Raw genomic sequence first — 14,091 nt, 5'->3', positions numbered from 1 at the left:
TCCGCTGCCGGGAGAGTCAGGAAGTCCCTCTGCCCCGCGGGGCCGCTCCTGCGCTGTCTGGCCCGTCCGCCGGTCTGCGCATGCCCAGAGCCTGAGGACCGACCCCCCCCAACGTCACTTCCGTTGCTGCCCCCGCGTGAGGCGGGAGCCCGGGCTGAGCAGCCGCGGCTCCCCCCTGGGGTCTGTGCTGGGTGGGGGGGGCACGTCTGCCCGCCCCCGCCCCGGTGAGTGGGAGACCCCGCGCGGCGGGGGGGGGCAGGAAAGTGACTCTCTGCCCCCGGCACGGCTGGGATTGGGGGGGGGCAGAGACTGGGGCCCGGCGGGCGGGGTCCCTTGGGGGGTGTTGGGGGGAGAAGCCGGAGTTGCGGGGGGTGGGGGTTGAATTGTCTCTGTGCAGCCAGGAAATTCCCGGGGGGGGAAGTGGGGGGCGGCGGGGGAGTTAATTGGATCCCCTCCCCCCCCGGGCACAAATGCCCCCCAGTTTTCCCCTTTTCCCTCTCGGTAGCTCCCACGTGATTGTAAACTCCCCCCCAACCCCCCATTGATCCGCTCTCTGGTCTCCCCGATCCCCCCCCCCCGTCTCTCCCTCCTCCTCACATGTCCATTGAAACTCCCCTCCCGTGGGGGGGGGCGGGATTTCCCCCCCCCCCCGTTTTCTCCGCAGCGATTTGTCCCGGTGTCGGTGGGAAGTTGGAGCCCGGAGCCATCCCCCAACCTGGCTGCCCCGGCGTGGGGGTGGGAGGAGACGCCGGGTCTCTGCCGGGGCGGGGAAGGGAGGGGACGTGTCCCCCATGGGGCTGCCCCCGATCCCGGCTTCCCAGTCCCACTTGATGCCCCAACTGCCGCACCGTTGCCCCCAGCCCCCACCTGCCCCCCACCTGCCCATCCCCCACTGCCGCCCCCTCCCCGCCCCCAGGGAGCCCTCCAGCTCCCCCCCCCGCCCCCTTCAGTCAGCCCCTCAGAGGGCTCCCTGCTGCCCAGGTGAACGGGGGCCGGGGGGGGGGGGACGGACCATCACTTTATCTTTATTTATTGGACAGGCTGGATTTTATATCACAAACGGTCCCCCCTTTTCCAGCTAGTTCTTTAATAGCCACATAAAATCCCCCCCGGTCTTGGCGTTTATCCCATGTTCTCAGTTGCGTGGTTTGTGACACGTTTTCTCTGTACGTCTCAAAGATTGATAAAAAAAAGTTTGCCCCACTTTTACTCTAGTTGTCTACTTCTAATTGAATATGCCTCTGAGAGCTTTTCCCTGTCTCTGTAATTATAAATTATGACAAAAATCTCAGATTTACACCTTTTCTCAGATTCCTGAATATGGATCTAAAACGTTTGCCAGTGTTGCCCATTTCCGCTCTATTCATTGACCAAATAGTGGTGGGAAATACACTCAGCTTTTACCTCCTATCAACAACTGCGATAAAATCCCTCTCATTTTCCACTTTCCTCTCTATACATATTTAATACACGTCAAAGCCAGAGGCCTCTCTGTGTTTGGGGGATCAGTGGTTCCTACCTGGTGACAAGAGAGTTAGCTGGAGAAAAGAAAGGGTTCAGCCGGCACGGGATGAGGAGGTCCCTCTGAGTGCAGCGTGGGTCCAGAAGTATCCCAAACCCCATGACAAAGGGTCTCCGTGAGGGGTGGCTTCCCGCAGTGCAAAGATGTAGCCACCTCTGGTGGATCCACGATGGCTGCTATTGGCTAGTGACAGGGCATGGAAATTTCTTACCTACTTTGCCCCTCCTGCCTTCCCTTCACTTGTTAAAGAAGTGTTCCCCTGGGCTCCCTCTGCCTGTGTGAGTGGCCAGCAGGGGGTGGTGATAACTTTCTACCCGCTTATCAGACACTGTGAGGGAAGATTGTTTGGGGAGATTGAACTAGAGCTGAAGGGGCATTGGGGTAGGGGGAGGCTTCTGGGTGACTGGGCAGGGGGCAGCCTAGTGAGTTTGATGGGTTCTGGGGGGGTTGGGGTTTCGGGGGGTGGTTGTGATGTGCCCAGCCCTAAGGCTATGGGTCCTGGAGGTGGGTATCGCTGGGGGCCTGTTGGCTGCAGACCAGTGGGGGTGGGGGTCTCTTGGGGAGGTGGGGCAGGGGGTTAGACGCTGCCTGGTGCTGTGCCAGGGGCTCTGTCATGCCCAATGCACAGAACTGGGTCGGAGGGGAGTCCCTGGCACTAGGTCAGGGAATGCCAGGCAAGCAGACTGAGGGGTCCCACTGTAAAGCATCAGGGGGTCCCAGGTAAACGGTATGGAAGATCCTGCTCGAGGACAAGTGGGGGTACTAGGCAGGCAGTGGGGGACTGAATTCCCAGTGGGGGTTCCCCTGGGAGGGGTGGTCCCTGGCAGGTAGGGGTTCTCGGTGGGGGGAACCCTTTGGGATTCCCAGCCTGGCAGTGATGGTCTGGTGGGGGTTCCATGGCCGGTGGAGCTCTGAGGGGTATCTGGGGTCCCTGGCTAGGGACTCTGGGGGATAGTCCTGACTTCGGTCTTTCTCCCTGATCAGCTTCTGCCAGAATCCAGGTGGGCAGGGAGAGGGGATGGGAAAAGGAGATAGGAGACAGAGAGACTGAAAGGGGCTGTAGGAGAGAAGAGTTTCGAGAGAGACTTCCAGCTCTCTAATCTGCCCAGACAGCTGCATTACTGCACCGTGGGTAGAATCACTTTCCTGTGGACAAGATCTGGAGTACTGTGTCCAGTTTTGGGCCCCACACTTCAAGAAGGATGTGGATAAATTGGAGAGAGTCCAGCGAAGGGCAACAAAAATGATTAGGGGACTGGAACACATGAGTTATGAGGAGAGGCTGAGGGAGCTGGGATTGTTTAGCCTGCAGAAGAGAAGAATGAGGGGGGATTTGATAGCTGCTTTCAACTACCTGAAAGGGGGTTCCAAAGAGGATGGCTCTAGACTGTTCTCAATGGTAGCAGATGACAGAACGAGGAGTAATGGTCTCAAGTTGCAGTGGGGGAGGTTTAGATTGGATATTCAGAAAAACTTTTTCACTAAGAGGGTGGTGAAACACTGGAATGCGTTACCTAGGGAGGTGGTAGAATCTCCTTCCTTAGAGGTTTTTAAGGTCAGGCTTGACAAAGCCCTGGCTGGGATGATTTAACTGGGAATTGGTCCTGCTTCGAGCAGGGGGTTGGACTAGATGACCTTCTGGGGTCCCTTCCAACCCTGATATTCTATGATTCTAAGATGAGGATCAGTCAGAGGAAAACCCAGTTCCTGACTCCATAGCCCTCCTGCTGGGGTGTGGCTGCCATGGGGTCAGTATCAGAGGGAATCCTTGGAAGTGACTCCTTTGGTTCTGCTTTTTTCTAGCATTGTGTTCAGAGACTGTGTTATGGGATGGGGGGAGAGAGAAGGGAGGTTAAAAATGTGTCTGTGGGCTTAGCCTAGCAGGAGGGTGCATGTCTACACTGTAACAAAGAGAGCAATCATTTTCTCATCATGGCAGAATCTTAGGGTGTCTCTCTGCAGGGAAAGAGCCTGGGGGAATCGTGATGTGGAGGTTTCAGAAGAGCCTTTAGTTAATTTCACAACTGTCCTTCTCACCCGGCCAGGCTGCAGAATGACGTCCATGTTTCGCTCCAGTTCATCCCGTCCTCCCACGGGACAGGGGAGAGAAATGGCTGCAGAGGAGCCAGTTCAGGTAGGGATTATTGGCGGGGTGGCTGGTGGGTTCCTGCAGGAGGGAGAGGGACAGCAAATACACCGGAGAGGGGAAGGTTTGCACCGTCTGGTTTGGAGGTTGGAGCGGGGCGGGAAATGCACAGGGTGGAGAAAGGGAGGAGGACAGGGGGTAGCAAACCTGCTGGGGGCTGTTTAATAAGTGGCCTAGATTCTAGGAACAGACCCATGAGGTTCGGAGGTGGAAATGCCCTAATTTGTTGAACAGAAAATAACCCACCTACATGGAGCTGGGAAAACCGACTAGACTCCCAGTGCTGGAGCCTGACCCAACTAACCAGCTGCTGCTGTGAGATATGAAGGGGGCACCCACCAGTCAGGCTAGGGGAGATTCCGCTCCCTTTATATCCAGCTCCTCACAAGGAGGAGGGTGTAGGGAGCTCTTACTGGACCTTGCTAGGGGCTTCATCTCCTATAGTGTGTAGCTAGTAGGTGTGTGATGGATCTCCTGGAGAAGCCAAGGGGCGCTCTCTTCGTCCCTTCAACCTGGATGCTCTGACCAGGGTGGGGGTGGGACTCTGTTGACTGTGATCCACCCAGAGCTCCCATTTGATTGGCTCCTCTCCCCCACGAATAGTGGGGCTGTGAGTGGGGCAGCAGGCACTGAGTGTGGGAATCTTGTTCTTTCAGGGGCCGGTGACCTTCGAGGAGGTAGCTGTGTATTTCACCAGGGAAGAGTGGGCTCTGCTGCACCCCACTCAGAGAGCCCTCTACAGATATGTCATGCAGGAGAACTATGAGAATATGACCTTGCTGGGTAAGGATTCCTGTCCCCACAGTCCTTGGAAGGAGAAATGAAGAGATAAGGTTCACGCCACCCCCACAATGCCACCTCTGCTCTGTCCTGTTTCAGCAGCACCCCAATATGCCAGTGACACACACACGACCAGCGACCCTCCCCTGCTGTAGAACACTTTGGGAACAGAGCACGGGAGCAGAATCGCACAGTGTCTTATATCTCCTGTTTGCACAAGTAAAACGGGGGAGTTAGGTCCAGCATAACGAACAGAAGGTTCCTACTCGTGGCCTTCTCTCAAACCCTGAGCCTACTCTACTCAAACTGAATGTGCTTGGGGTGTAAGAAGCAGGCTGCTGGAGTCAGAGCTGCTGGTCCAGGGTTACTGATCACACAGGCACTCAGGGCGTCCTTGAATGCTGGCTGGGGAATCCAGAGAAGGGAGATCCAGCAGCAGAACATTGAAACTCAGCCCGGATTACAGATGATACAACTCCTCACTGCTCTGGATAGCCCCTCAGCATCTGAAAATGGCCTAGGTTGGTAGTGACATGACTTGAGACCTGGCGAGTCTTCCTCCCCCATCCCCACGTGCAATAGTCACAATCTCTTTTCTCTGCAGACTCCTTGGATTTTTGCGTCCCTCATTCCCAAAGTCACATGACCCCGATTCTTATTTTTCACACGCTGATTTTCCAGGCTAATTAGAGTCTGTTGCTCCTGAATGATAGTTTCTAATTTCCCAGTGTTCTCCACACCCAGGGATTTTCCTACTCCCTCCCATCGCACTGAACTCAGTAGATTCCCTAGCATATAAATCCGGCCAGACTGGGTCAGTCCAAAGGTCCAGCTAGCCCAGTATCCTGTCTTCCGAGAGTGACCAATGCCAGGCGCCCCAGAGGGAATGAACAGAACAAAGAATCATCAAGTGATTCGTCTCCTGTCGCCCATTCCCAGCTTATGGCAAAGAGAGGTTAGGGACGCCATTCCTGGCCAATAGCCATTGGTGGACCTGTCCTCCATGAGTTTATCATGTTCTTTTTTTGAACCCTGTTATGGTCTTGGACATTACAACATCCTCTGGCAAGGAGTTCCACAGGTTGACTGTGTTGTTTGAAGAAATACTTCCTTTTGTTTGTTTTAAATCTGCTGCGTATTAATTTCATTTGGTGATTCCTAGTCCTTGTGTTATGAGGAGTAAACAACACTTCCTTATTTACTTTCTCCACACCAGTCATGATTTTATAGACCTCTCTCATATCCCCCCTTCGTCTCTTTTCCAAGCTGAAAAGTCCCTGTCTTTTTAATCTCTCCTCATACAGAAGCTGTTCCAGACCCTAATCATTTTTTGACCTTTTCTGAGCCTCTTCCAATTCCAATGTATCTTTTTTGAAATGGGGCAACCAGATCTGCATACAATATTCGAGATGTGGGCGTACCATGGATTAATATAGAGGCAATATTGTATTTTCTGTCTTATCTATCCCTTTCTGTTTACTTTTTGACTGCCGTGGCGCACTGCATGGATATTTTCAGAGAACTATCCACAATAACTCCAAGATCGTCTCTTGAGTGGAAACAACTCATTTAGACCCCATCATTTTATATGTATAGTTGGGATTATGTTTTCCAATGGGCTGCAGTATGTGCTATCCTGACATCTAGCACTGCTGAGATCCTGCATTCAGTGATATCTCTGCCCTTCCTGTTCCCTTTCTCCACTGAACCCCACAAGCCCATGCTTACTGTTCCCAGCTTCTCATTGTCTCTGGACTTCTCTGTCAGCAAGAAGTATGGAGACTAGCACTTTGTCTGGAGTTTTCGATTTCTGGGACATGGATTTACTTTCTCTGTGTTTTAGGAGACTCTTTGAAATTCAGTGTCTGTGACATTAACCACAGCACAATCCAGACTGTTTAACAGCTGTGTCCCCTCAGTTCCCCAAGCTGGGTTGCCTTTTACTCTGCTTTACTGTGAGAACAGCCACTCCTGAGCAGTTACACATTCTCCAGCATGTAACTCGCTCCCAGCTACACAGTATTGAGCGCTGCTAGTCAGCCACTCACAAATTACAGTGCACCACAGGAGAACCCCAGAAAATTCTCTGGTCCCAGACTTTCCCCCAGAAATGTGCATTTTGCACTGTCCAGCACACGACTGAACAACACAAGCTCATATGAAGTCTGTCATTTCATCAGTGGAAAATGACACGTGCCAGCCTTCTTATCCCAAATGGATTTTCCAACACACTTTAATGCAAACACTCTGGTTTGATAAAACAAAAAACCAAGATTGTTAACTACTGGCAAAAAAACATATTAATTGACTACGTGTCATGAGGTATAAAAGTCAGAATTGTTTACAAAAGAAATGCAAGATAAAACACAAACTAATGTCTAAGTTAACAAGCTAAAATGGATACAAAGCAAATGTTTCTCTTGCCATATGCTGAGACAGGCTGGCTTTCCTTTCAGCCAGGGCTCCCTCTAACCAACCCCTGCTGCCAAGTTCAGTTCTTCGGGAGTTCTCATGGGAAGATAGAGAGTCTCAAGCATTTTCCTCCCCTCTTTTTATAATTCAGTCCTTTGTACTAGAAGCAACTTCAGTTCTCAGCTGAGTCATAATGACAGGCTATCTGTTGTAGATATGAGCTTCAAGTGGTCCCTGTGATGGAATGTAAATGTCTTCTTCACACCTTCCCCCTGCCGAAGAATGGCGATTTGACCAGCTGTTTGCCTTGCTGTCTCTGAGGAACTGGTCTGTGGATGTTCCCCAGAATTGTAACTTTTTCAGTAATATCATGCAGTAAAATCTTAGAACTTTACATACGGTGTTGTTACACATATTTTAACAGGACAATATTCAATAGATTATATGATTTCAAATGATACCTCACAAGCCATACTATGTAAAAAACTGATCATAATTTTGTAGAAGAGTGAACATAGGGGTACAGACTGACGCAGTGTGTGTCTGTGTGTGTTCCCAGCAGATATGTGGGTATTTCAATCCCTCATAAGCAGAGTGTTGGGCATCTTCAGGGACCCAGGGAGCTGGTCCTGGGAATTCACTGGTTTACTAAGTGTGACACTGTATGGAATTGTGAGACACTTTATGTTATTATTTTATTATTAATACCAATTTTGATAAAATTGCAATGAATCATGCTAGATATGCCATGTAAGGAACCAGTGAAAATATTATGGTTTTCCAAGTATGATCATTTTGTTTCTGTTTCTATAACCTTTGTATGGTGAGTTACAGATTTGTGGGGAAATCTGTGTTTCCAGACTTGTGCAGTGTTTCTGGGTGACACCCCCCGAACAGACTGGCATCAGCACTGCTGAGCCTCTTCACTGGCCTGTCAAGGGTCATCAGCTGTACAATGAGCCCATGAAAAGAACCAAGGGGATACACCTATTGAGTCAGCAAGACGTGCAGGGGTATGCCTGTGTACTGAGACCTCCAAGGTTTTTCCATGCCATGTGCTGTGAAGCTTGTGTTTGGGACACAGGAAGTACAAGCCACAAGGCAAAGGGAATAGAAAGGGCAGCTGCATCATCTCCATTTTCTCTTCAATCCCTCTTCCTACCTCTGGAGCAACTTCTCTACAAACTGAAGCCTTGAACAAAGGACTGAATGACCCATCCAAGCTGTGGATGTGTTCCAGACGAGAATCGATATACAGGTTCCGAAATCTGTATTTGACTGCATTCCCATTTAACGTCTGTCTGTCTTTGTTAGATGCTAAAGGATAGGTTGGCAGTGTGGTATTTTGTGTAAGATCCAAAGCTATAGTGACCTGGTAAAGTAGCTGACCCTTTCATGTCAGAAGAACATTTTGTTTGTGAGCAGCGTTTTTAAATAACCTCTCACTGTACTGGACCTAGGTGGCAATTGGGAGTCAGAACTGGAATGCAATAAAGGGGGCTGTGTGATTTCTTTTTTCAGCTTCTCGATAACCAGTGTGGGTGATCAGTAGGACAGTTTGTGACTGGTCCGTGATTTTAACTTCAGTGTTAACCACCAGTTTTGGGAGCATCTGCTCTCCCTTTTTCAGCCTGCCCTTACCTTGGCATTTTCAGTGAGGACTGCCCCAGGCACACCAGATCACACTAAGCACTGAAGTTAAATTAATAGAATGTCTCTGACCAAGTCTTATCAAATCAACTGAACTCCTTTTTTTCTTTCATCTGAGCAGGGTTTCCAGTTCCCCAGCTTGCTGTGGAACAAGGGGAAGAGCCATGGGTCCCAGACCTCAAGCGTTCAGAGGAAAGAGAGAGCCTGAGAGCTCCTTGCACAGGTGAGTAAACATTAAACCAACTCAGAATCTGTAAGTGCCTGAAGGAAACATTTGGGATGCCCTACGAAGCCCTTGGGAGCTCTCTTGGTTCATTATTGTCCCTAGCATACAGCTCATGGCTTCCTATAGATCCTAGCAGACACGAGGCAGTAGCTTCCTCCCTTCCCTCTGAATTTGGATGGGATGTGAAGGTTGAATTGATCCCCCTCCTCTCTCCTATTTGGGGGAAGAGTTTGGGGGAGTTCAGTTCCTGTTTTTATTTGACCTCTCTATTAGACCAAACCAAAACAAGTGGTCATCCCCTTTCCATCCCCGTTTGTGGTTTCTGTCTCTATCACAGCAGGTGATGCGATGGCATGTGAGAAAGAGGAGCAGAATTCTCAGCAGGAAGATGCTGAGCAAGTGGATAAACACAGAGAATTATCACAAAGATGGAAAAGCAATGTGTCCAGGAGTCATGAGCGGGGAAAATCCTGTGAGATTCAGCACAGACCAGAAAGTGAGCAGGGAAACCAGCCAGGGGAGAAAGTGGGTAAATTTATTTCCTGTTGGGGAACTCAGAAGGGCCTGAAGGAAACCACAACACAGCAGGAAACCCTCAGGAGAAAGAGAAGAAATACATGCACTGAGTGTGGAAAAAACTTCACTCACAACTCAGACCTTTCTGTTCATCAGAGAACCCACACAGGAGAGAGGCCCTATGAATGCAGGGAGTGTGGGAAAAGCTTCACGAGCAGCTCAGCCCGTTCTAAACATCGGAGAATCCACACAGGGGAGAGGCCCTACGGATGCCGTGAGTGTGGGAAAAGCTTCAGTCAAAGCTCAGCCCTTTCTGTTCATCAGAGAATCCACACGGGGGAGAGGCCCTACGAATGCCGTGAGTGCGGGAAAACCTTCACGAGCAGCTCAGACCTTTATAGACATCAGAGAATCCACACCGGGGAGAGGCCCTACGGATGCCGTGAGTGTGGGGAAAATTTCACTCACAGATCAGCCCTTTCTCAACATCAGAGAATCCACACCGGGGAGAGGCCCTACGGATGCCGTGAGTGTGGGGAAAATTTAAATAGCCTCTCGCACCTTATTAGTCATCGGAGAATCCACAAAGGGGAGAGGCCCTATGAATGCAGCGAGTGCGGGAAAAACTTCATTCACAGATCAGCCCTTTCTGAACATCAGAGAATCCACACCGGGGAGAGGCCCTATGAATGCCCTGAGTGTGGGAAACGCTTCAGTCGCAGCTCACACCTTGTTAGTCATCAGAGAATCCACACGGGCGAGAGGCCCTATGAATGCCGGGAGTGTGGAAAAAATTTCACTCACAGATCAGCCCTTTCTGATCATCAGAGAATCCACACAGGGGAGAGGCCCTACGAATGCACTGAGTGTGGGAAAAGCTTTACTCAAAGATCAGGCCTTTTTCACCATCAGAGAATTCACACAGGAGAGAGGCCTTATGAATGCCGTGAGTGTGGGAAATGCTTCACTCAAAGATCAGGCCTTTCTCAACATCAGAGAATCCACACAGGGGAGAGGCCCTATGAATGCCGTGAGTGTGGGAATACCTTCTCTTGGCACTCAGCCCATGTTAGCCATCAGAGAATCTGCAAGGGAGATCAACACCATAAAAACCTCTAGGGCTTATCAATACGTTTTTTTTCTTTAATACTTTTCCTGATTCCCACATAGTAACTTTTAAAGCTGTGTGAACCGTTTGCAGCAGCGTTATCCCTCAGCTTGTCCAGAGAAGTGGCCCATTTGTAACCCAGGCCCTACAGAAGATCTCTTCTAGCTAAGCCTAGGGTATGGGGAATGCTCCCCTTCATGATGCAGATATTGAGGAAATAGAAGTGGGATTTTTGTTGAATGTATCCTTAGTAGGTGCTAAAACTGTGTATAAAATGAAATCAGTGTTTGGAAATCTAATAGCTGCAGAAAAATCGCTATTTTTGAATAGAAACTACTGCTCTGGTAACTAACGGAGATTCTGATTCAGGCCTGTATCAGTCCCTTGCCTGGAACGGTGCCACCAAATTAAAGAAAAGCTGGGTATGGTTTGAGAAGCCATTCCTCAAGAACACTGATGTTGAATGGTTTTGTAAAGGATTCTACTTCAGAGATGTGCAAATTTTACCCTAACCAAGGCCAAGGATTTGGAAAGAACTGGGGGTGAAAGAGTACCCACTTAATTCTTGGTTTCCACCCCAGTAAAGGAAGCGATGGTGACCAATGACCCAAGGAAAATTGTTTGTGCAACTCCACTTCCTAGTTCAGTGTCACTGATTACAGTTCCAAAGCATGCCAGGGTTAGATTGAGAGCAGTCGTCTTTCACCATTTGGATCCAAAGAGAGAGTGCTTCATAGGACATTCCTTCCCCTGGGATCCCAAACTGGCTGCGTGATTGGGTAACAGGGACTTTCAGGCTGTAGAAATGATGCTCACCAATGAGGCAACGAATGTGTCAGGCTCCAGTTTCAGACTTCAGGATGCACACGAAGGCTACACAATAAAGCTGATGTTGGCGCAGCCTCACCAATGCAGCTGCACTACGAGTATAGCAGCAAAGAGTCGTGGGGCACATCATAGACTAAGAGGCGTATTGGAGCATATTCTTTAATGGGTTAATACCCACTTCGTCAGATGCACGTAGTCGAAATATCCAGAGGCAGGTATAAATTTGCAAGCAAGAATCAGGCTCGGGAGTCAATCACTGAACTAACCTCGTTATCCCTAGCCTGATTCTTGTTTGCAAATTTATACCTGCCTCTGGAAATTTCCACTACATGCATCTGATGAAGTGGGTATTCACCCACGAAAGCTTATGCTCCAAGACGTCTGTTAGTCTATAAGGTGCCACAGGACTCTTTGTCACGTTTACAGATTCAGACTAACATGGCTACCTCTCCGATATTGACACTGCTATTACAGATGCTCTGAGCCAATGGGAGAGATCTCTCCCGTCAGACTTTATTAGTCCAGCCTCCGCAAGCAGCGGTGGCTATGTTGGAAGGAGAAGCTCTCCCCACTTCCCTAAGTGGGGGTTAGGGTGTGGATTTTTCACACCCCTGAGCAATATAGTTATACGGATAATTGTCTTTAGTGTAGACTATACAGTTTTCTCTTCCGTTTTATGAATTTACATCACTTCTCCTCTACCACCTTCTACTTTGAAAGATTAAAAAGTGTGAAAAGAGGTATTTTTCCTCGTGATGCAAACATTCCCACATAGGAGACCCCTTCCACCAACACACGTGGCAGAAGATCCTGAGATATATGAACTCACGGAAGTGGTTGGGACAAACCAGAACTTGAGCCAAGGTTCAGTTGTTGGCAATGGGGATAAAAGAAAACTAACATATATGACAAGAATTTGTGATCTTTGAATATGTTGTTGTTACCAATGAAAATGAAATGATAGGTGAAGTTATTGGTGAAAGAGTAAGAGACTAATTGTGTGATAATCTGAATTATTTTGGAAAATTGAAAGTTGACTTGTTTTTTGTTTTGTTAGTTTTTACAGGAAATTATGGCAAATCTTGAAAAGTTAATTTGATTTAATTTAGCCGCTGTAGCATAAGGAGTTCTGGTAGAAAACCTCACTCCAAAGCTTAGGGTTGGGAGAATATGTGTGAGAAAAAGTGTATGAGAGACTATTGGCCCAATGGAGATTTTAATTTTCTGTATTTCAAATGACACTGATTTTGCTTAATTTCAAAATCAATTTCTATTAAAAGGAAAACTACTCATGGAGACAAGTTGTATAACTTTTTACCCACTTAGACTATAAGGGTCACTGACTTCCCCACTTCTCTGATTTGCAAACAAAAGGCATGACATCTGTCGTAGGATGTGTCCAGCAGGTAGGAAAGCTGCAATTGTCAACCATCACTATAAAGGAAAAGGCTAAAGTCCATAAAGCTTTTCAGCGTAGACCAGCCTTTAGATGGCTATGTTGACATAGTGTAGACAACGTTAGGTTGTCAGAAGACTACTTCCAGTGTTTGAATTGTAGACAGAGCCTTAGACAGATTGATCCCCTATGGGAAGCAAGTCATGACATCAATTCCAATTTTGATCCATCTCCATGTATGTGAGAAAAGCTACTCATATGGAGGGGTGAACCAGCTGTCCAGTCGCCTGGTTCCTCAAATGTAGCTATGGCTCTTAGTGCCCATTTGTCCAAAGACTGAGAGAAATGGAGAGTTCCAACCATTGTCATTTTAGTATCTTATTGTTCCTTTCCCTCTTTTTTTGTGCTGGCCTTTCTGTTATATCAGGGTGTGCCTGCATAGTTCAGTGCATGTGTGACAAAAGCTTATTGGTGCCAGTTGGCAAAGGGGTCACCGTTATTCACAAGCAACTCCTGTCTCGCACCTGACAAACTCACCACACCAAATACATTGATTTTATGACTGCAGGAAGCATTGCAGTGAGCTCTCTACTGAAAGCTTGTAAATTATTGTTACCCCTAATCACTGCGAGAGGCGTGTGTGAGTCATACTGAAGGAGCAATAGAAGTACATGGAAAATTATGCCCTTATGGTATTGTCATGAAAGTGAGTCACCCCAGTCATAGGTCTTGGTGGGGACGGCCCATTCAAGTGAGAGGGAATTGTCAGCTGTCACTTGATAACCACTTATGCAATGTATTGCTCCTTTGTCAACCTTTGCACCAACCCCAAAAAACTAAAGGAAAACTATCAAAGACAAACTCTAGACATCAAAACACTGTGGAAATGAAAAGGACACTATGACTATAAAGAGATCGTCCTTTCTGTGAATAAAGACAAAAGATTGAGTCAGTTTATAACGGGGGGAGAAAAACACTCAGGGTCCATTCACCAAGGAGATCGCTAGCAACCAGTGTTGCATCATCAAAGGCAGGGCCCTGGCTCCTAGGGACTAGCAATCACTGCAATGGACTAAAGTATGAGGTGAGAATCTACTTAGATAGGAAAGGTAACTTAGAAAGTGCAGGTTGCATTTTGTGATTTTGTTGGTAACAGTTGGTTTCCATCACTCACGTTTGTTTCTGTTTAAATCTCCCTCGAATAAATTTCCACGTGTTCGATAACTGAACATGAGTGTGATACAGGAGCAGTGGTCTACAGTAAAACTGGTGACCTGGGATATACCATGGCTTTGAGAACAGAGGATCTGGGATTTCTCTGAGTATCTGGTGATCGGGGCTGGAACCCAGAGAGGGACACAGTTAAGGAACTCAGGGGTTAAGGTGCCTCTAATGTCAACTGACAGGGCTGCTATAGCTCAGACGAGGATCCTTGAGCGGCCAACAGGCTGGGTGAGTTGGGTCACTAACATCTGGCTGCCGAATGCAAAACTCCTTCTTCCTAGTG

The 14,091-nt window shown here is 48.5% G+C and overlaps 1 protein-coding gene across 1 annotated transcript; it reads left to right on the top strand.

Moving 5' to 3' along the window:
• The first annotated feature begins 211 nt into the window (after nucleotides 1-211).
• LOC311514162 (uncharacterized protein) lies at nucleotides 212-10,811 on the top strand. The gene is made up of 5 exons (XM_084616592.1): nucleotides 212-224; nucleotides 3,568-3,656; nucleotides 4,325-4,451; nucleotides 8,632-8,733; nucleotides 9,074-10,811. The coding sequence occupies exons 2-5, from the start codon at nucleotides 3,576-3,578 to the stop codon at nucleotides 10,369-10,371; spliced, it is 1,608 nt and encodes a 535-aa protein (XP_084472718.1). The 5' UTR covers nucleotides 212-224; nucleotides 3,568-3,575; the 3' UTR covers nucleotides 10,372-10,811.
• Nucleotides 10,812-14,091: the final 3,280 nt, after the last annotated feature.

Source organism: Lepidochelys olivacea (genome assembly GCF_965140295.1).
Source record: "Lepidochelys olivacea isolate rLepOli2 genome assembly, chromosome: 28".
Classification (NCBI taxonomy): Eukaryota; Metazoa; Chordata; order Testudines; family Cheloniidae; genus Lepidochelys; species Lepidochelys olivacea.
The sequence above is the reverse complement of the archived record's forward strand: the minus strand, read 5'-3'. Positions and strand labels throughout refer to the sequence as shown.